This window comes from Nelumbo nucifera, chromosome 5 (assembly GCF_055504915.1).
Source record: "Nelumbo nucifera cultivar China Antique chromosome 5, China Antique-T2T, whole genome shotgun sequence".
Taxonomy (NCBI): domain Eukaryota; kingdom Viridiplantae; phylum Streptophyta; class Magnoliopsida; order Proteales; family Nelumbonaceae; genus Nelumbo; species Nelumbo nucifera.
The window spans coordinates 45,912,985-45,935,770 of NC_142653.1; the positions used below are offsets into that span (position 1 = coordinate 45,912,985).

Sequence of the window (22,786 nt, forward strand, 5' to 3'; positions counted from 1 at the left end):
CGCTCGAAAAAGAACCGAACCTCATCTGGTCCCCATCCCCCATATCCCCATTAACTCCCGCCACGTCGCGTTCCCTCCCAAAATCTCGCCAACTGTCACTCGGTCAGTGCGCCGTCGGCTAACTCTAGCAAATGGCATCGAGCATTAATCTTACCTACGCTGCAGCAATATCTGTGAAATTTGGGCTTGCATTTGGATCTAATTCAAGAAAGCAACAAATATTCTTTAAATTAAAATCTATTTTTCGTTAAACCAAACACACCCTTGACATTTCAAAATCAGGCAAAATTTTATTCTTAAATTATCCTCAGCTTTATAATAAACTCTCTTACTATAATGCCACAGTTGACAATAAAAACAAGGGTAGTTGAGGAATGAAATAGCTGATTTTTATGCTTTGAAAAGTAGAGAAATAAATGAGTCCTGTAAAAGTGTAACGTGTATTTATTGCTTTAAAATTGTTGCCTTGTTTGTATGCAGTAAGCATTTGAGACTACAGAAGAAAATAATAAAAAAAAAAACAAGAGAAAAGGAAAATAGGAAATTCCAATTTCCATGTCCCAGCCAGGGAGCGCGTATTTAAGGCAGCCAGACTGGGAGTTCCCACGGATTGTCTTTGTCGCCGTATTGTCGTAGGATTCCGGTGAAAAATTGCCGGATTCCTTAACTCTCCGGCAGCTTCCAGTTTCATGCGGGGGCGGAGTTATCGGAATCGCTGTTCTTGGAGATAGATTTCTCGTCTAATTGCAAAGAGAGAAAAAAAAGGGAAAAGATATATAAATAGATGATCGCAAATAAATTACCGTTCAAAGGACGCAATTTCTGCTCATTGTTACCCGTCAAATAGAATCAAGTTTCGCCGCCTGGTTTTCCGGCGAACCACCATCACCACTACCGCCGCAACCATCAAGACGGATATTGGTTTTGAACTTTTAATAACTAGTTCTTTGTCTTCTTCCGGCGCACAGTAATTCCGTGTTTCGGAATGATCTGATCGTCAGATCCTTCATGCATCCTTTCTGCTGCGTCTCCACCGTCTCCGAACGAAACCAGGCAGCGACGTCATCTCCGTTAACGGACTTCTTTGACATGCCTCCGCATCCACCGTCCGCCACTCGCAGCCGTGATACGTCTCCTCATGGCGCTTCTGTCAATCTCAACGGCAATAACGTCAATGGCTTTCGAGGCAACGGCGTGAACCACAACTGCGGGAATAGCAATAACAACGGCGGAGATCACGGCCGGACGATGCAGCGAGTAGTTCCGTCGACGAACGACTTCTCGTCTAGGCCGCCGTCAACGAACGATCCCCAGCTGTTGTTGGGGGATCACCGGGAGGTCAAGATCAACGACATCGTCGGGAATGGAATCTCCGGGATTCTTAATAAGTGGGTGAATTACGGGAAAGGTTGGCGGCCTCGGTGGTTCGTGCTCCAGGATGGCGTTCTGTCGTACTACAAGATCCATGGTCCTGATAAGATCGTTGTCAATAAAGAAACTGAGAAAGGATCAAAAGTCATCGGTGAAGAATCGATCCGTCGTGTCTCCCGCTCCAAGAACGGCCAAACCCAACGAAGTCGCAAGGCATTCGGTGAAATTCACCTCAAGGTTCATCAATGCCTTAACGAAAAGTTTTATATCTTCTTTTTTGTTGTTAATTGAATTGCAGCCGTAATTTGATTGATTCTTTTAATAGGTTTCTTCAATTCGGGAGAGCAAGTCGGACGACAAGAGGTTCTCGATTTTTACTGGGACAAAGAGGCTGCATTTGAGAGCGGAGACAAGGGAAGATCGAGCTGCATGGATGGACGCATTGCAGGCGGTGAAGGACATGTTCCCGCGGATGTCGAACAGCGAGCTAATGGCTCCTGTAGACAATGTTTCTGTCTCAACGGAGAAGTTGAGACAGCGGCTATTGGACGAGGGCGTTAACGAGTCGGCGATTCAGGAGAGCGAGCAGATCATGAGGAACGAATTCTCGGCGCTGCAGAACCAGCTCGTACTCCTCAAACAGAAACAAGTGCTCCTCCTTGACACACTGCGGCAGTTAGAGGTATATCTTACCATTCGTAAAAAACTTCTTGCAAATCGAATTGGGAATTCTTCTTCGGTTTCTTCCGCTCGGTCTTTTGGTAGCAATGCAATTACAAGTTCATAGGTCAGGGTCTTAGGTTCGTGGTTGAATTGCTTTTGCTATTGTAGGGAGATCAATTTATAAACTTGTAATCTGTTTAATTCTCCTATTCATTTTGTATAGAATTGCAGAGGGGGAGCCAATTTTCAATATCGTGTATTCTTTTTTAGTACAATAATAACTTAGAGAAAATGTCAATTTTTTTTTGAAAGCTTTAATGAAGAAAGTTTTATTTTTTCATTTTTTTTTATGTGGGGGAATTCGTAAATGGAATTAATCTTTTGATATGTGGGAATCGGCAAACTACACCGAATGCTTTTCTTCAAGTCAAGGAAATCTTGGCAACCAGGAGATACGATGACTGGAATATTCTATTAGATTTAGTAAGTTGTGGATTGAAATATAAAGTCTGCAAAACACGTTTAAACTTCCTTCTCTAGATTCTTTTCCAGTCGTCCTGCTCTCTGAACACTTATTAGTACGTTTAACTTTTACCGTCATGCCATATGGTATGGTTTCCAAATGCTAGTTGTGAGTCAATCTTAATTTTCTTGAGGGCAAGTTTCTACTTACTGTACTCAAACCACGGTACATATATCATTTTCCATTTTTTTTTTTATTTCTTTGGGTGGGTGGGTGGGGGGGGGGGCGAGTAATTATAACAGAACTAAGATGGCCTAATTGGTATATGAGAACCACATTGCAAATGTCACACTGTAGTCCCTGCAATCAAACAGATTCTGATACATAATAGGTTTTTGGTTTCATGGAACATGATGGAATAGCTTATATATTCAAAAATCCTGAGGCTTCTCTTTCCAATGTTCAGAATTTGGTATCTTAAAATAGATATATCTATGATATATTCTTCTTTAACATGTTACAGATTATTTTGGCCCCCTCTCCGTCATATTTGTTTTGTGCGCGTGGGTGTAATAGATTAATAGGAGGATATTTGGAGTCTGGAATTTTCAGATATTTGTCACTGATATCTTTAATTAGAAGAACAGTTGTTATAATAGGCAATGACTGGAAATCAAGTAAATCATATTTAGAAAAAAATATACTTCATTAAAGGCATATGCTCTGTGCAGTATGATTTGGGGCTTTAATAGGTGGTCTCTAATGGCATACTTTGGTGGTATGTAAATGGAGTATCTACAAAGGCATTTGGAGCTTAAATGGTTCCTGTCTTTAGGAAGCAGCCTCCTGGGTGACATGGAAATGGTATTTTTTTTCCTTTAGTGCTGAAAGCATAAGTAATGCTTTTACCAATTTTTGAAAGTAAAAAGAAAGAATTGATATACAGAAAAGGAAAAAAAATAAACAAATGTGGCTACTTTTTTGATTTTTTTCCCTTAGATTTTCTTTTCTTTTGGGAAATTCTATTTTCACTGCTTGTGATGCATTAAGCTTTATCCATAGCCGCTAGGTGTTTCTTGGTGAACTACCAAAGCACTGCCACTATGGGAAATGATAATGGGTCTATTTCTAGTTTGTCCATTTGCTCCAAGCTTGTTATCCTCTATTTGACAGTGCAGAATTTGACAAGATATTGAGAATGGCCTGCTTAATCTCAGCTAAAAAAGCAAATGGGCTTTCAAAGGAGGAACACTGTAGTTGTTCAAGCAAGTGACTTTGAGGGATTCCTATTAATCCATTTCCCATGTTTTTTTTTTCATTAGATATATCCTAGAGCTTGTTCCCATATGCTTGGGATGCTTCACTAGAAGGTGGATGGCCTGTTGGAGGTCCTTCAAAGATCTAAGCCTTTCAAATGCATTTGCATAAATGAAGGTGGGAAAGATCACTCCCCTTTAAACCTGCATTTAAGAATCTGAAAGATTTTTTTTTTTTTTTTCATTATAATCTCTGCCTCCTGTGTTGTCTAATTCTTCAAACCCTTATTGGCAGGGACCAGTATATGGATTGAAAGCAGTGTACTGTGTTATATCAAGCGTACTGTGTTTTTTTCCATCTTACTTTTTTAATCATCTTTCTTTTTATGGACAGTTAAAGAAAAGGTTCATAATAAATAACTTTTAATTTTTCTGCTATACTTTTAATCTGAGTTGAGAATGGGGTACCAGTTTGAAAATCTAAAAAGGAGAAGGGAATGCCAGAAGATATGAAGAACCTTTGATAAAGTGGAATGTTATTTGTAACCAGGGGGGTTGGGGGGAGGGGGTGGAGGCACTCATCTTCAGTTTGTGGGTAAACTATTTGTAGACCCCAAAAACAATATTTTTAGGATTTTGATTTCCTACATTTTGTAGCTTATTTTCTTGATTGCTGGTAAGAATTATTATTTTTTGTTCTTTTCTATTTTATCATTCTTTTAATTGAAGGAAATTAGGTGTTATAAGATATACACATCAGACGGTTTTTGAGACTTGTACCCACATTTTTTTTTGCTTGATGGGACTACACAATCTGGGGGTGGGTAACCCATCCATACCCATAACCCTCCACTGGTGACAGAGGGATTTGATTCCAAGTTTCCACTACAACCAGCCAGAGAACTTACCAATTGAACTATCATCAGTTGGTACCCATATTTGGTAGAGCAAAAAAAAAGTGAAATATGGGTCGGAATTTTTGGAGGTGTTTTTTAGCCTTAAAAGCATTTCCTATGGAGGCATTGATCTTGTGCTTTGTAAAGCACTTTCAAGTGAAGCTAGAGCTGATATGTACTAAAAAGCAGAAGTTTGGGGTGGGGTGGGTGGTTATGGCAGCTTGTATTTGCTGGGAAAGAATAGCAGCTGTGTTCAGACTGTGCAGGTAGCTGAAATTTGGAACTCATGCTCAAATTGTGACTTCAATGATTCCTTCAGCATTAAATGTCCATATAACCCTTAAATACAGTTTTTAAATGATTAAGTGTCCCTCTATGTACATATCTACTTTATACACAGAAAGATCTATCAAATGTCATTTCCTACTCAAAAAATTTCATTGAATGGTGCTTTAGTGGAATTCCTTGTCTAGATTAAACTTCATTGGATGGTAGCTGCACCAGAGGAACCCTTAAAATTCTAAACTTTCAAAACTTTAATCAGTGGCATGCTTGGTAATGCCATGATACTTTTGAATATTGTGGTGTCTGATATATTCATCATAGTCTGAAGCTAATATTTTTCTTTTCCTTTTATGCAGATTCATCATAAACCAATCTGTCTTTTGCTTTAACAAACCTTCTATTTGTAGTTATTATATTTTTTAACCCCCGACTAAATTAGCTCTGTTTTTATTTTTTGTCTATGTCCTATTATCTTGCCTGAAAATTTTCAATGTACTTAGTAGGCAGCTTACTTTGCAGTTTTTTTCTAACTCAGTAGCTTTCTTAGAGGTCTTCTGAAAAACAACTATTTTATTCTGTACTATGTAGACAGAAAAAGTTGATTTGGAGAATACACTTGTTGATGAGAGCCAAAGACAATCAAAGGAACATGAGTCTTCAAATAGATCAAGACAAGAAAAATATAGTGGTAATAATTTAATTTAAGATGATTGCTTATATGTTTGCTGATGAACTAGTTTTGTTATCTAATAAGATCATCATATTATTACAAGATGTTTTCAGCCTTTCACTTGATTTACTTGAAAACAACATTTAAAAATAGGTTTTGTTACAATATGCCATTCATCAAGGCACAAAGATGCATGTCTTTTATTTTGTGTAGATTGCATGATAAAAAATGATCTATGTCAAAGACATTGAAGCACTTGCCTATTGACCATTGAAATTGCTTGATTGTCTAGCCAAGCAAGGGCAAATAGGGATCATTTGTTTTGGGTTCAGATGTAATTTGATGCTTATTTATTTTGTACTTTGTTAGGAGAAGTTGCAGCTCACACCTCTCCAAGGGATGCTTGTATTAGTTTGAACCTATGAATTAATAACTTTTTTTACTTATCAAAAAAGAAAATACAAAGACTTATTTAGCACTTTTTTTTTTTTGCTGAGCAACAGCAATGCTGTTAGTTGATCTATGTGCCCATTTGAAAGTTGTTACTTTCCTAGTCAAGGAATGTTTCTTCCATCTTGTCTTCAGTAAAATTGATATATTACAGAAAACCTTACTTCTGTTAATAATTTTTCAGAAGGAAGTGCTACTGAATCTGAGGATGACAATGAAAGACCTGATGCTGCAGAGGAAGAAACAGATGATGATGACAACACTTTCTTTGATACACGTGATTTTCTTTCATCAAGCTCCTTTAAAAGCAGTGCATCTGATTTCCGGAGATCATCATTTGATTCTGATGATGAAGAGCTTTATGCTGTTGATTCTGAGGATGATATTGATAGTTCAATTAAATCTGTTGGTACTAACTATCCTTATGTGAGGCGGCGCAAGAAATTGCCTAACCCAATTGAAAAAGAGAAGGGAGTTAGCTTATGGTCGATGATTAAAGATAACATTGGGAAGGATCTCACAAAAGTTTGTCTTCCTGTTTACTTTAATGAGCCACTCTCTTCTTTGCAAAAATGTTTTGAAGATCTGGAATACTCTTACCTTATTGACCGGGCCAATGAATGGGGTAGAAGGGTAAGTTTTAGTAATATTTTAGTGAACTTTCTTTTCTTTTCTTTTGGAGAAATGATTATTGCAATAAAATAAAAAATGCTTCCAGCATATGCTGATTACATTTCTTTCTTCTTAGAATGTAGATGTATTGATTGCTGATAACTTTCTTAACTGCCAGGTTAATGGTTTCTGCATGACTTAGATTTTACTTGTTTCCTTCAATTCTTAAATTATTATACTAAGATCAATTTCACTATCTGCACAAAATTATGCACATTTATGGTCTTGATTCTTGGTAACTTTTGTCTATAAAAAGATTATCCTCCCCTGTTCCTTTTCTTTTCTCTTTTTTACTTTTGATTATTAATTGAGATCAGAAAATCAGGATACAATTAACTAAAAATATTGATGCCAGGGCTAGACACAAATGCATCTCATAGGAGAAGTACACAGTATATGAAACAGAAAACTGAAAAAGAAAGCTGCTATCCTTGGAGGGATAGGAAGCTTCCATATATGGCTCTCCCTGCCCATACCTCCTCAAAATTCAAGGCCTTTCCGGTATCATGCCTTTCCAGCATCATAGATTTTCCCTTTTTGTGTTATTCTTGTTGTATATTTGAATCTTGAATGCACACATATTTTAGGCTTTACATCTATTTCTTAGTAAAGAAAAAGAAAACCATCTAGACACAGGTTGCTCCAGTTATTGGATAATGTGTTTCCATTGAGACTGTCCAGAAACTACATCCTACATGTTTCACCATACCTATCCATCCTCTTCTTTATACAATGTCCTTCTCAACCTCTTGTTAGAGAAAAGCTTGGCTGTTTGGAAAAAAAACAGCCTGTGCTGTTTTGAAGCTTCCAACACATGACACGTTATCCAACTTATTTCTTTATTTGTCTTTTTAATTAAAAGAGTATTGATTGCATTTACTTTTTTATCCCACACCCATGCTAACATGCCATGCAGATTTTCAATACAGCCCAGGCTGTTTTTTCCAAATGGGCAAACTTCCCCCTCCTATCATGCTCTTCTCATAACATGACCTCTCTCTTTCTCTCTCTTTCTCTCTCTCCCCTTTTTTCACTCAAAGAATCTTCTCATATTTTAATCTTCAAGATTCCACATAATGTTCTCAGTTCTTCCACTTTCACAATCCATAGATCTTGTTAGATGTACTGACTTGTATGCTGAATTTCTATGCTAATTCATGTTCAAGTGGATTTGCGTTCTAAGGTATCACAATGAAAGTTTAAAACTTTAGTTATACAACTCAGACATCAAGAATCTAGTACAAATGGGCAAATTGTATGCATTATGTGTCTATCTTTTTGGTGTGACTTGAAGAAGCTCCTCAAATAGGTGGTTCATATCTGTCTTTTAGTGAAACAAAATACCTAAGGTTAGTTGTCATCTTATATTGGATTTCCTTTATACTGTAGTTTGAGAAGGAACAACTGAAGAAACCAATTGTTGTTATTCAAGGGAAAAAAGGTTATAATTCCATGCAATCCTGATTTCTGAGCAATTCAAATGAGACTGGCCCATTTGTGATCCACTTTTACATAAATGGGAAGAGTTCATCCATTTTTTGTTCTCGTTGCAGTGTTGCATGGACACAAACGTGTCTTATTCTGGGGTCATCTGTATCATGATTTTGCTCTAATTATTGATCAAAAAAGATTTTTCTCTAATTTTTTTATTTGAAAAAGGTAAGGTAAATTTATTAATAGAAATCAGAACCATACAAAGGCCTCCCAGGAGGGAGCAAAGACTGAGAACAGCCTCTCAGTTTACATTACAATTCAAATATACTAACAGAACTTAACTGAGACCCCAAGATCCTAGGCTGTATGCCTTTTACACCTGCAGTCCAGGATACAAGCTTTCCCACTGCACCAGACATAAGACAGTCTGCCTCCTTTTTCTTATTCTGAAAGATTCTTCTGTTTCTCTCTGCCCATATGGAACTGATAACAGCTGCAGGGATAGCTCACCACACACTTCTAGCCAGCTTAGAAAGGCCTACCAAATCCCAACTCCTTAGCAGATCTGAAACCTGATTTGGCATGACCCAGGAAATACCTTCCGATGAGAGAAAGTGGTTCCAAATTGTAGCTGCAAAAGGACAATGGATGAAGAGATGATTGTTGTCCTCTGCTTGCCCACACAGCTCGCACATCATGTTTTGAATCAGAATTCCTCTTTTTTTCAAATTCTGTTTAGTTAGATTTTTGTCCAATACCACCACCCACAGCAGTGCATTCACTTTGAGAGGAGGAATCTGAGTCCAGATTCTATTAGCAGGGAAGTTATCCAGACCTTCACTAGCAAGCTCTTTTGGCTAAAGAGCTTATAGTGAATAATCCATCAGCATTCCACTTCCAAATCCAAGCATCTTCTTCCAATGGGTTCAGAACTTGACTAGAGAGCACGCCCAACAGATTCACTACTTGTTCCACTTCCCAATCTTGGAAAGGTCTTCTGAACTTAGGGCTCCATGCAATACTATTCCCCATCAGCTCACAACAATCTGTCACCATAACCTCCTGATTCTCTGCAAGTTCAAATAAGTGAGGGAACAACTCTTCAAGGGACCTATTGTTACACCAATTGTCCTTCCAAAATTCCAAAATTTCTCTAATTTTTCCAACTCATTTTCTCTGTTTTGTTGTTATGTTTTTATTTCACGTATGACTAATTCTATTGATTATGTATTTTTTTATCAGCAGAGGAAATTTTATCAAATTAGAATAGAAAGAGTACAACTAGATGTTGGAATTTGGAAAGACTTCCAACAACCCATGTGTTTTACTATATGTCATTACAACTTAGCCCATCTCTTTAGCTAAGCAATAAATTTCCCTTAGCGTATGCTTGTACACCCAAGCACCTGCAGACTGGTGTGTTACAGCTTGTCCATGATACTTGTCAAGAATTGCCCTATTTTGATTCACTATGATGTTGTTATGGTTGTTTTAATGTTTCTATATTTGGCTGTTTGCTGTAGCTTGATTGTTATATCAGGATGATTTTTGATTTTTTATCTTCAACTTGCCAAGAAAATAAATAAATGAATAGATAACTCAATGCTGAAAGTTTAAAAACCAAATTGGAATATTAAATTAACCTATTATAGGATATTATGCTCTTGAATGGAGTTGAAGAAACAACTTCTATTCATCACTCATGTATTGGAATATAGAAATCTAGGAATGGAGAGATAAGGCTATTATGCTCTTTAATCCTTTGAATGTTTTAATCCAAATGGTTCAGCTGCTTATACTTCTCTATTTTATTGTTTGATAGCGTTTCATTGTCTAGCTTTGATTTTCTTATTCTTTCTAATTGATGTATTCATTTTCTCACTGTGAATCCACTTCTTGATAACACTTGTAGGGTAATAGCCTTATGAGGATTCTAAATGTAGCAGCATTTGCTGTCTCTGGATATGCCTCTACTGAAGGAAGACACTGCAAGCCCTTTAATCCACTTTTGGGGGAGACATATGAAGCTGATTATCCAGATAAAGGCCTCCGATTTTTTTCAGAGAAGGTTCTATTTTCACAGCTAGAAACCTCTTGAAAATATTCCCAGTGTTTGTTTTGTAGGTCTCAAGATACTAAATAGTTTTTGATAAGTTTCAACATGACAAGTATTATTTGCTACTAATTTGCTAAGAACTTGCTTTCTTTTAGTTGATTCCCCAACTTTTTGAGCTAATGGTATTGTATAATATATTTATACAATTGGGATCTGTTGGGAATATTTTTCTTGTTGATTTTGTTGCATAATACTAGAAAGAAAATATTAGCAAGAAAACTCATAAGCACATCTGAATTTTCAGCCAGTGGCATTCGACTCTTGGTATGCATTTGTGCATAGCATTGATTGATGTTATTCTACTGACCAATTGAAATGTTACATGTCTTCAAAAGGGGTTTTTTTACCATTGACTGATAATTAGTAAAACAACCTTCATTACTCAGTAAGAATGTGTTTTGGGAAAGGGGGGGGGGGATTTCTGAACCTGCTTTATTTCTTAAAATCCTTTTGGGTTGATTTGAACTCAGTAATTTCACCTGGTTTGACTTTTCTTGATGAGTTTAGTATCTCATGGTACAACTAGGCCCAAGGCCTGCCACTCAGCAAAATGCCCTTGATTGAAGCTCTATAGGTAATCTGGGCCCATCAGGTTAGGGGAAGTATTTAGATATGGGGAGGGCAGAATTATTGTCATGTTCTTGCGACCAATAGGAGAAGGAGATTCACTAAGAGCAGAGGTGATGGCTTTACTTCAAGGTGTAAGATACACCAAACAATTGGGGTTGCACCAAATGGAGGTTGAAGGGGACTCTTGTTAATGGGGTGGATGTAGTCAGGTTGCTTGGGAGCATGGAAATATAGACAGATGATAAGGGAAATACTCAATATAATGAGGGAGATTGGTGTGTGGCTATGTGCTTCAAGTGGACAAGAAGGTCAGCTAATGGGCTAGCAGATACCTTAGAAAAACAAGGGACTGTAAGGGAGAACATGTTTTGGGAAGTGTTGTAATAAATATGTAACTTGGGTCAACTTCATAATACGGGGTTCAGGGGTTGACAGTGGTACTTTGACATATCTTGAAATATTTTAATTTTTAATGAAGTTAACCTTTCCAATAAAAAAAAGGCCCTTGACAAACCTGACTGCAATGAACTTCACAAATCATTAATGCTGGTACAGAGGAGGCCTATTCTAAGTTGGGTTATTAACTCAAAAGTGCATACTAGTTTTAAACCCATGACATGTCACGTAACAGTAGAGACCCTTGTCCCAACTAAGATGCAGTTGCCTCTTGTATGGTTGAAACCATGACCATTGTGTTCATAAGGCATTGCTTGCTATGGTAATTTTACTTTTTCATTTTCCTTGCTTGTTTATTTATAAAATTCTTGCAACTTAAGAATCATGTATTTATGGCTCATTTTACTTCGAGACAGGTAAGCCATCACCCGATGATTGTTGCATGCCATTGTGAGGGCAGGGGTTGGAAATTTTGGGCTGACAGCAATCTAAAAAGCAAATTTTGGGGTCGTTCTATTCAGCTTGATCCTGTTGGTGTTCTAACTCTAGAGTTTGATGATGGAGAAGTTTTTCAGTGGAACAAGGTATGAACATTAATTGTTGAAATCTCTGAATGCCATATCATAATTAGTCATCAACTGAAGAGTGGGGCCCTGTTCGATCAGGTCACAACATCCATTTACAACCTTATATTGGGAAAGCTTTACTGCGATCACTATGGTACAATGCGTATACAAGGGAACCATGAATACTCATGCAAGCTAAAATTCAAAGAGCAGTCAATCATAGACAGAAATCCTCATCAGGTGCCTAGTTTATCCCACAATTTACGATTTACAACTCCTGTCCACATGGCAATTTATACAACTCATGCTACTTTATTGCCACTGTTCTAGTAATGGTAGTAGAAGAATACTGTACATTGTACATTTTCCCTTCTCCTTGGTTAGCTACAGTGAAGATATATGTAACAAGGGATCTTTCTTTTTGTTTTTCTGTGGTTTCCAATGTTTCTAAGTTAAACTTGAAATATATGCATTTTTGAGATGAGAAGAGGGTAATTTAAATGATTTTGGGTGTTCTTGGTGTATATCATTGCCCTCCATATTTCACTGTTGATAATGTGGAAAACTAGGGCATAGTTTTTTGTGTTTGACTTCATTTTAAGAAAAGATTCTTTTCGCTCTGTTCTGTCATGTATAGAGTGACATAAACAATGACTTAAATTGCTTATAAATAAAATAGAATGAGACTGGTTGATTGTGTGGCATTTTTTTTGAAAAGTTAAGCTAAAGTTGTATTAATATATTCATAAAGAAGTATACATGTATTGTTAGTTCACTGTACAAAAACATTCTGTTGGCATACGAATACCATTAAGAGCTCCCCCCAAAAAATAAACAGCTAAAAAAGAGGAGAAATGGGAATGAATACTCATCCATGCTCTTAGGTTTCCAACAGTTTGATTTATCAGCTCCTCTTCTTGATTCCGAGTCTGATCAAAGATCCTCCTGTTCCTCTCACCCCAGATAGCTGAAATTACAGCCAATGGGATAGTGGACCATAATAGCTGCCCTTTTTTTGGTCAAATCTCCAACTTTCCAGCTTTCAGAAAGGGACTTAACTCAACCAGGCAAGCAATTGGCATTTCGGTGTTGTAAAAGCACAATGTGCTAGGTGCATTTTTTTAATTCAAAAAGTAAAAGAGAAATAATGCGTAAAAAATGAAAGCTGAATATTAAAAGAAATTAAATGTTTTGAAAAGTCTATTGGCTGAAATTATAATATAAGCATAACAAATAAAGCATATTTTTATCCATAAAAATGCATATAAGCATATTCTAAGTCAAAATATGGATGTGAAAGCGAACATATGTGGATTGTATCGAAGTGCCTAACGCACTCAAGAATCCAAGCATGTGAAACTTACAATCTGTTTATTTGTCTCTTAGTTGCATTACTTCAAGTAGTGAATGTGATGTTAAATCCCTTGCGTTCCTAATCCTATGAGATTTTCCGTTTGCCTCTGTAAAGGCACCTTGAGGGAAACCCAAACAAATCCATGCAGGGGTTTAAGGGAGAGGCCTGACCTAAATTTTTGGCCTGTATACACAAAGAGGTTGGTTATGTGATTTTAGTTGTAGTTCATTCTATTCCAGGATTAGGGATGGGATATTAGTTGTATCTTCATTGCTTATTTAGTGAATGTTTTGCTATTTGAGATCCTTTTTGCATGAACCAAGGCTTCAACTATTTGAAATATCTTTGTTTTTGCTTATATAAAAGTTCGTAAACCGTTACTTGTGTACAGACAGCAATAAGAGGAAAGTTAGAAGTTAATAAATCATTTCAGAAGTGTAAAGTGCATAATAATCTACAAAAAAAATGCATTTTTATATGCATTCTTTTTTTGTAGATTCTTATCTGCTTTACACCCTTCTATGCATATACCAACTGATGGTGGCTCAGTTGCTAAGTTCTCTGGTTGGTTGTAGCAGGGACTTCTTGGGATCGAACTCTGCTGTTGCAAAGGTTGAGGGTTATGGGTATGGGAGATGGGTTATACCCCCATTGTGTAGCCCCATTAAGCAACAAAAAGAAAACCCATATGTAAAAAAGGCACATGCTTGGCACCAATGCACCTATTGAAAAGGTCTATAGCTGGGTTTAGCAAGATTTGTATTACAATCCTTTCCCATCTTACATGGTCTGGTCAGTTTTCAGTCTGCCAGCCATGCTACCAGATTTCCTTCCATTATCAGAGCACTGCTGTCAAGTTGATATAACACAAATACTTGCATGGAATACGGGGTTGGCTACATGAATCCTATTTTGCCATTATGTTCTGTTTAGTGTAGGGGTGCAAATGGATCGGATCATGATCCGATCCGATCCTATTTGGTTGAATTTGGATCACCCTTGTTCGGATCTTCAGATCGGATTATAGGATCCGATCAGAAATCGGATTGAATTCGGATCACCCCTATCCGATCCGAGAAGATCCGATCCAATATATATTATATTTATAAATATAAATATATACATAATACATATATACATGTTATTTATTCATAAATATATTTTTTATATTATTTTTTTGAAAATTTGTTATATTATTTATTTTTATAAAAAACATGTATATATATGATGAAAATAATTAAAAAATACTTGTATTTTTTGTTTTTACTTTATTTAAATTACTATATTTATTTTTCTTTTAATAATTTATTAATTTTTAAAGAAAACAAGTCAGATTGGATCAGATCTGAAGATCCGACTTATCGATAGGATTCAAATTCAAATCGAGTCTTATCAGTTCTGATCAGATCCGACATGAACATTGTCGGATTGGTTTTGAATATACCCTGATTCGAATCCGATCTGATCCATTTGCATCCCTAGTTTAGTGCCATATCCATGGTTAAATTATGAGTCTACTTCCTTGGTTCCTCTGAACGACTTTATTTCTGACCCTATCATTTTTAGTTCTTGCACTTATCTATTTCATATGTATTTTTCTGCCACTCATAATGTTGGACATACTGTTTCTTGACTGCCCACACTCTGCTCCATACAGTATTGCTGGGCCAGAGGGGTGGACTGGATACTGTCCTAACTTTTGGCACTTTTTTGGTAAGAAGTGGCTGCTTTCAGGCTCCTCATAATGTGTTCTCACACTTGCCTGCGCAAGATTTTACCATTACACCAGTAATGGCCCCTAAATCAATCTATATAACAATATTCAAAATATTGTTTACTTAAAATGCACTTTAAGAATATACTGACTGATGTGGGTCCAAAAAACTACAGATCCCTTATTCAAATGACAAAGGGTTAACGGTTAAAGGTGCAACATTTCTACATTTTAGATTTTGGAGTAGTCACCCCATCCTGAGGATAGGTCATTAGCTATTGTACATAAGATGACTAGTGTTGATGAGGATCAACTTAAGGGTTAAGGCTAGGGGTGTCAACGGTTTCGAAAATCTGATTTCGAATTCGATATTCAACACAATCAAATTGAATTTGGATAATTCGAATATCTAATTGGTCGATTTCGGATATCCTATTCTTACCGATAGTTAATCGGATTCGAATTCGAATATGACCTGATTCGATTCGATAAATATCCAAATTTGACTGATTATTTAATTCTTATATATAATATATAAAATATTATATATAATTTATAAATAATAATTAAGTTATATAAATAATTTATATATTTATATACTTTATATCAATAAAATATTTATTAATTATCTAAAATAATTAATTAATCGAATTCGAATAGAATATTTAATCGGATTCAAATTCAGATATTGCCTGATCCGATTTGAATTCGATCTGTTTACACCCCTAGTTAAGGCATATCAAAAGAGAACCAAAGCTGCTCCTATGCTCATTTGGCATCATTACGAAGACGTGGAGCCCACATGGGAGCTGGGTTAGCAGTAGATCAACTTGGGAAGACCCTAGAGTCTTCAATCCACCTTAATGCTCTTTGTGTGGACGAGTTGTTGCTGAATAGGACTTGTTTGGTTTTTTTACATTTCTGGATATCAAGGGTTATTTTGTAATTTTGCATGTTGGGGGGGGGGGATGTTTAGGAATAGGTCTTAGTCTAGTAATTTCCCTTTGTTTGGCTTTATGTTTGTAATTGTTTGGGACAGGTTTAGTTTAGTCTAGCTTCTTTTTGTAAATGGCTTGTTGGGCAAGCTGACTTGGGGGGCAAGTTTCTTCCTTTGAAAGCTTCTTTTTTTATTAAGCTTGTATGGCTCATATGAGGACAATTTTTTTCTAATGAACAAAGAAAGTTTATCTGTAGAAATTGGTGTTATTGCTAAGTTGGGGGTGTGATTTCCTAGGGTTTTCATCTTATTTCCATCTCTTCTCTTCTCTTCTCTTCTTTCTCTATTAGTTCTTGTTTGTGCTACACATCTAGACCTAAGTTGTTTGCAAGGATAGTGCTGAATCACAAAGATCCTGCATCAGTTTTGATAGGCAGTGAGATGATTTCGGGGCCGTTTGGCAAATCATTTTGGAAAGATCTTCTAGTAGCTTTGACAGTCAAAAGACGCATTGAGCTTTTGCATTAAGATTTGAGCAGCCTGAAGCCCGTTTGGTCAAGGCGTGTCTTTCCGCACGAAGCGAATAGAAAAAAAAAAAAAACACAAAAGCTCCATTTGGAGCTTCCCGAAAATTGCCTGTTTTGGGCTTCCCATGTCTTTTCAGCGCGTTGGCTTTTGGCAGCTAGATCTACTACAAACCAAATGGGAAAAGACCGAATTGCGGTTTGCCAGGATTGTAAATAGCTGACAGACCGCACAGAAAGGCGCGCACAACGGAACCTTCATCTACATGATTATGGAAAGGGTTTGATGCATTGAAAGCTCATTTCAAGGTGTTACAACAAGGTTCTCAACAGCCACAAGTTAATGCTGCAAGTACCACTAGGGAGGTTTCTTCTAGTGCCCCAAGGAATGGTGGAGAACCTGGGATGAAGCTGAAACAAGGAGGGAGAGGGTTTTGGCATCATCAAAGCCAAGTCCACGAGCAATACAGCTGTATGAGAGGCCTCAACCATCTTTTTTGGTGATGGCACATGAAATAATAGAGCAAGATCAACATGAGAGATATGATACATATGAGGCAGCTGGAGATATCACCAAGAAGGTACAAGTTGAAGTTCCACATTTTCATGGTAAGATCGATCCTCAGGCTTTTTCTGATTGGCTTGCCACTTTAGAAAGGTACTTCGATTGGTATAATATGTCAGGTGAGAGGAGGGTTTGGTTTACTATCATGAAGCTTGTTGGACAAGCCCAAGTGTGGTGGACTGGTGTAGAGAATGATTTAAGATATGTTGGACAACCACTCATCATCCATCGGGAGGAGATGAAGCTAAAGTTGAAGTGGAAGTATTTGCCTTATGATTACCAAGATGATCTCTTTGATTAACTCAACAGTTTAAAGCAAGGAAACATGTTGGTGGAGTATATGAACAAAATTGAAGTGCTGAAAGTTTGGTGTAGAGGAATTAAAGATCCATGCCAAAGACTTTCACGTTTCAAATCTGGATTGAGGGCTGAAACAAGTAGGGCTGCAAATTGGGCCGGGTTAGGTCGGGTTGAGGCCAACCCTAGCCCAACCCTAAGTTCTAAACCCCCAACCCTAACCCAACTTGACCGACCCAACCCTAACCCTAACTAAATTCCTTCAACCCTAACCCAACCCAACCCAAAGTCATTGGGCCCAACCCAACCTTCTTCCCATCCCTTAAAATCTTGTAGAACTTCTTAATCTTAGATCTTAACTCAACTTTCATTACATATATTAATCCTATGTTTTATTAGTATTTGTTTGTTGATGTTTTTATTGGTTCTTTAAGTACAAAATTCAGAAAAAAAAATGTTTGAAATGACTTTAGTTTATTATGATGACTTATAATAGATCTTTTATGGTCAACAAGCTATGGGTGGCAAACAAAAGAGAGGAGATATATTAACAAGGTTTTAGTATTTCCACTTAGGATTAAGTGAAGTGATTATCTTAAATGAAATAAATGATAGTATGTGGTAGTGGCTATACAACTATCATGCATTTAAACAAATCAATGTATGATCATATATATAACATATATTTATATATGATATGTACTATAGAGTCAGGTTCGGGTTGGGTCGGGTTGCCCAAGGGGTCAACCCTAACCCAACCCGAAGTAAAGCCGGGTTCATAAATTTCAACCCTAACTCGAGCATCAACCTGATCCAGCCCAACCCGACTTTTTCGGGTTGGGTTTGGGCTAACCCGGCCCAAGTTGCAGCCTTAGAAATAAGGAACCAGATGGTTGTTCATCATTTTTATGATGTGGATGAAGCCTTCCAAATAGGAAGAACCTTCCCACATTAACTAGGAAGATCCTTCCCACGCTCACATTCACAGGGGGCAAACCACTTTCTTTCCCCTTATCTGATTATAAAATAGATAATCATTAAACTAAAATATTCATTTTGTGTGTTTATATACTAATTTCTTTTTATTGTTTTCTTATTTGTTAAGGTTTAATGAATACAGACATTGCTAAATGCTGTATTGATCCCTCAAAGACTTCAAAACCTAAACCAATAAGTAAGGAAGAACTTAAAATTTTTCATAATCAACACATCTTCTTCTTCCACCTTTTCTTTTCTTCTTTTCCTATAACAAAAGTAGGGGCTCAGCCCCTATATTTTTTGAATTCTTTTCTTTCTTCTTTTCTTCTCATGAGTATGTTGATTTTCTATACTTTAATATGAAGTTTATACTTTTCCTATCAAAATTATGGATAATTATTAAGGAAATATGGTTATGGGACCTAAGGATCTACCCTAGGATATATGTTTTTTACTTAAAAAATCCATTGCTAAGGTGATGCCTAGGCGCTTTCCTTGGCGACTAGGCAACAAAGTGCCCCCTGTCACCTAGCCTTGGTGCCTTGAAAACTGTGAGTTGATTATAGATTGAACAGGTCCAATCCAATCCGATGAATACTTTGGACCACTGGTCCAATAATGTCTGGACTTAATACCCATACACTTATCTTATGTCAATGAACTGGACATTGGTTCAATCCGACCTAGTCCAATATAAAATCCATTACAATAGACCAGGTCCAGTCCAATATAATAAATACTTAGAACCATTTTCAATATTTCTTATTGGTCTGTCCAATCCGTTCAAATTGATATTGATTTGGACGGAGTCCATCCCAAACCTGGTCCATTGACACCTCTAGTTGCATGGTTCTAGTAGATTGAAGATCAGTGTGACTTCCAGAGGTGTCTTCTGCTGTATTTTTGACAGTTGCAATCTAGTAGATTGCATGGTTCTAGTAGATTGATTCGGATGGGGTCCATCCTAACCTGGTCCATTGCAGTCTTGATGTTCCTATCGAGTCTATGTATGGTTCAGTTGATGCCAGAGGTGTCTTCTGTTGTATTTTTGACAGTCGCAATCCGAGTAAGAGATTGGTGTTTGAAATCTGAAGGGTTTTTTTCTTAGGTTTAGAAGGCTTTCTTTTTTTTTCCCAGGATCGTGAGCTTTTTTCCTGCATTGGGGGAGATGCTTGACCTGCAGCAGTTTTCTAGGTGATAATTGAATCTTAGCTATTGCTTGGTCTGCCAAATAACTTGTGAAGCATTCTTCTTTGAACAGTTTGTGATTTCTTGGGGTGTGACAGCTTCTGTTACCTTGTTTTGTTGTCTGCAACTATATTACAGCCTTCTTGAAATCTGTGTGGGTGACTTGTTAGTTTTTCTTGACAAGGATATTGTTAAGTGCTTGCTTAGTTGATACTTGGTGGATTTATCAGATTGGATCCTGATGTTAACGACCTTTGCAAATGGGCTTCAATCAAATGGAGGCAATTTGGTTTTGATTAAGTCATTAGGTTAAATGCAGGCTTGATCCTTTTTATGTTCAAGAGCAAGGTTAGAGAAGAGGAAGGGTTGCAGAGTGAAATGAGAAGCTCACATCATTACCCAGAACTGACTTTAGGTAGATGGTCTCCAATGATCGGTCAGGTGAGGAATACACAGGGTAGGAGTTTTGTCTAGATCAATATATTTGGAATTCAATTTCATGTGTGATGTACCCAGACCTTTAGGGCGATTGAAAATGCATGGCAAAGTCAGGAGTTTTGATTTTTGCAATAGGAGATGGGAGGAGTTACAGTATGCATGCGTGATGGTGGAGACAGGATGTGCATTCCATTCCCTTTGTATATTGGCTTATTATTTTCAGGTGAGATTTTTGAGCTTCAAATTGTGATAGGTTAAGATCTGACTTTGGTTGCGATACGACTTCCATGGTGTTGGGATGCATAGCTATCGAGGGGAGAGAGAGAAGCCAAATCGTCGTACAGGAGTCATCAAACATGGGGAGTGGAGAAGTGGAAGCATCAAGGAAGGATAAGGGCAAACAATGTTTTAAACGTGGTGGCATTCTACTACCGGAGGCATGAGACATAGTTCAGAGTGTAAGAGGCATAAGCCCCCTCATGAGCACTAGGAGGCATATGCCTCTTCAAGAGGAAGGGGGATGAGGAAGAATTGTATTGTTTTACTGAGACGGTCGTTGTTTTTGTTTTAGAAAACAAAACCATTCACATTGGTAAGCACCCCCTTAATGGTTCTTTGAATTGAGAACTTGGTTTATTCAGTAAACGTTTATTGATGGTGCCACATAGGCACCATCTCAGCATTTTCTCTCTCTTGCTCTTCTGCATACATCGAAAATGTAAAAAGTGAACTTTGGTTTATGTGCATGCCAGTCATTTGTAGAAGTCATTTTTTGAAGCTTCCACAAACGGCCAGGCGTTTATTCACTGTTACGCTGAAGTGGCGCTTAGTGGTGCCCAGTTGTCATAAATGATTGCAATTATTGCATTTCTTGGTTTTACCAGCAAATAAAGTACAAATGTTTATTCATTAAACATAAACGGTACCGAACACATACATAGTCTAATGTAGCAAAAGCTAAACCTTGGAATGGCACTTCTCCCTGTAAAAACACCAAGGCAAGGTGCAAGATGATGCCAAAATTGTAACTTGAGTGTTGTATCTTTGATAGATCTACCTGTCTCTTTATATGTCAAGATATTCTCTACAGGAATTCAGAGGTAGTGTGATATTAAGTGCTCCAAAATCTTATCCATATACCTAAGGGTGTCAATGGACCGGTTTTGGATTGGGCCCCGTCCAGTCCAAAATCAGTTTGGACGGATTGGACAGACCAACAAGACATTGGATTGGACCAATCCGGTCCAAAATATTTATTAGATTGGATTGGACCTGGTCCGTCTGTAATAAATTTATATTGGATTGGGTTGGATTAAGCCAATATCTGGTCCATTGATATAAGATGAGAATATAGGTGTCAATGGACCAGGTTTGGGTTGAAACCAATCTAAATCAAAGCGAATTTGAACAGATTGGATGGTCCAGACATTGTATTCGGCCGGTCCAAAATATTCATTGGACTGGATTGGACCTGGTCCATTTATAATGGCTCACATTGGACTGGATCGGATTGGACCAAATCCAGTCCAATTGACACCCCTACATATTACCAATGTTGATCCATGCTATAGCACTTAAAGCTCAGTTTGGAAAGAGTACAAATACAAATTATGTACAGTACAGATACATACAAAATACAAGGTTTTGCACTCTACATATTTGTGTTTGTACTCCTTCCAAACTGAGCTTTATTGACAAATATTTGACAAGAAAAGGATGGTATCTTTTACTTTAAAATAGTAAAGTAGAACTATATTGCTATTACTCATATTTTCTGGTGGTTGATGTGGTGGTGGTTATCTGCAGTTACCGAAACCATGGTTGTGACAGATTTAGTTGTGGTGCAGGTACATGGTATTGTGCAAGATAAGAATGGAAAAACAGTAGCCACTCTATTTGGAAAATGGGATGAGAGCATGTATTATGTGAACGGAGACTGTTCTGGGAAAGGAAAAGGATCGGAACCATTGTCTTCAGCCCATATGCTGTGGAAACGGAGCATGCCGTCCAAGTATTCCACCAGATACAACTTGACACGCTTTGCCATTACACTAAATGAGCTTACTCCTGGTTTGAAGGTGTGATTTAAATGTTCTAATGTGGAGTTTGAACCAATTTCTAGGATCTTTTCTGCTATCCTTCTCTATTTGATGATAAATCGGGACATCAATCCATATGTGTGCAGGAGAAGTTGCCTCCCACAGATTCAAGGCTAAGACCTGACCAAAGGTGCCTTGAGAATGGGGAATATGACTTGGCAAATGCAGAAAAGTTGCGGCTAGAACAGAGGCAACGACAGGTGAATTATAAGTTGTCATACCGCTTCTTTTCGTCTTGGCTTTGGATTTTTTTATTGAAGGAAATAAAGATAAAATGCACATTTACTGACTGATGTGAACTCAGGCAAGGAAAATGCAAGAGAGGGGTTGGAAGCCGCGTTGGTTTGCCAAGGAAAAGGGAAGTGATACATACTGCTATGTTGGTGGGTACTGGGAGGCTAGAGAACAGGGGAACTGGGACTCCTGTCCTGATATCTTTGGTCAAGTCCCATCAGATCAAATGCTCGACTAAGTTGAAGGCTGACAACGGGAGCTGCTTATCATGACCTTTCCCAACAATTTTTTCTATTACTGGAGTGGATTGGCTATCGATGCTCGCCATTTTCGAGCATTTGAGATGTCAATTGTATCCATGTAAGCAGAGTAGATTAGGGTGTTGGAATTCAATAAAAGAATTCTTTCTCTCTCTCTCTCATACACGCGTATGGTTTAAGGTTTTCCAGGTCTTTCAGGTCATATAGTTTCCCTTTTGATTCAGGGTTTCTAGGACAGATCTTTTCAACTTTCACTATACAATTTCCATGTCCACCGGGTAAGTGGTATATATTACTTATTGTCCATCAGCTAGGCTGTAGGCAATCCGCTGGGTCGACCATCGTTGAATCCTTAGGTCCACCACCGTTATTAGACTATTGCCTAATTAT

The 22,786-nt window shown here is 37.5% G+C and overlaps 1 protein-coding gene across 1 annotated transcript; it reads left to right on the forward strand.

The window, feature by feature from the left end:
* The first annotated feature begins 573 nt into the window (after positions 1-573).
* On the forward strand, positions 574-22,550 carry LOC104608547 (oxysterol-binding protein-related protein 1C-like). Its single transcript, XM_010274584.3, has 10 exons — positions 574-1,608; positions 1,697-2,053; positions 5,523-5,622; positions 6,239-6,687; positions 10,073-10,228; positions 11,659-11,826; positions 11,908-12,048; positions 21,651-21,881; positions 21,989-22,102; positions 22,207-22,550. Exons 1-10 carry the CDS (start codon positions 1,009-1,011, stop codon positions 22,372-22,374), a joined length of 2,484 nt encoding a protein of 827 aa, XP_010272886.1. The 5' UTR covers positions 574-1,008; the 3' UTR covers positions 22,375-22,550.
* The last annotated feature ends 236 nt before the right edge of the window (positions 22,551-22,786 follow it).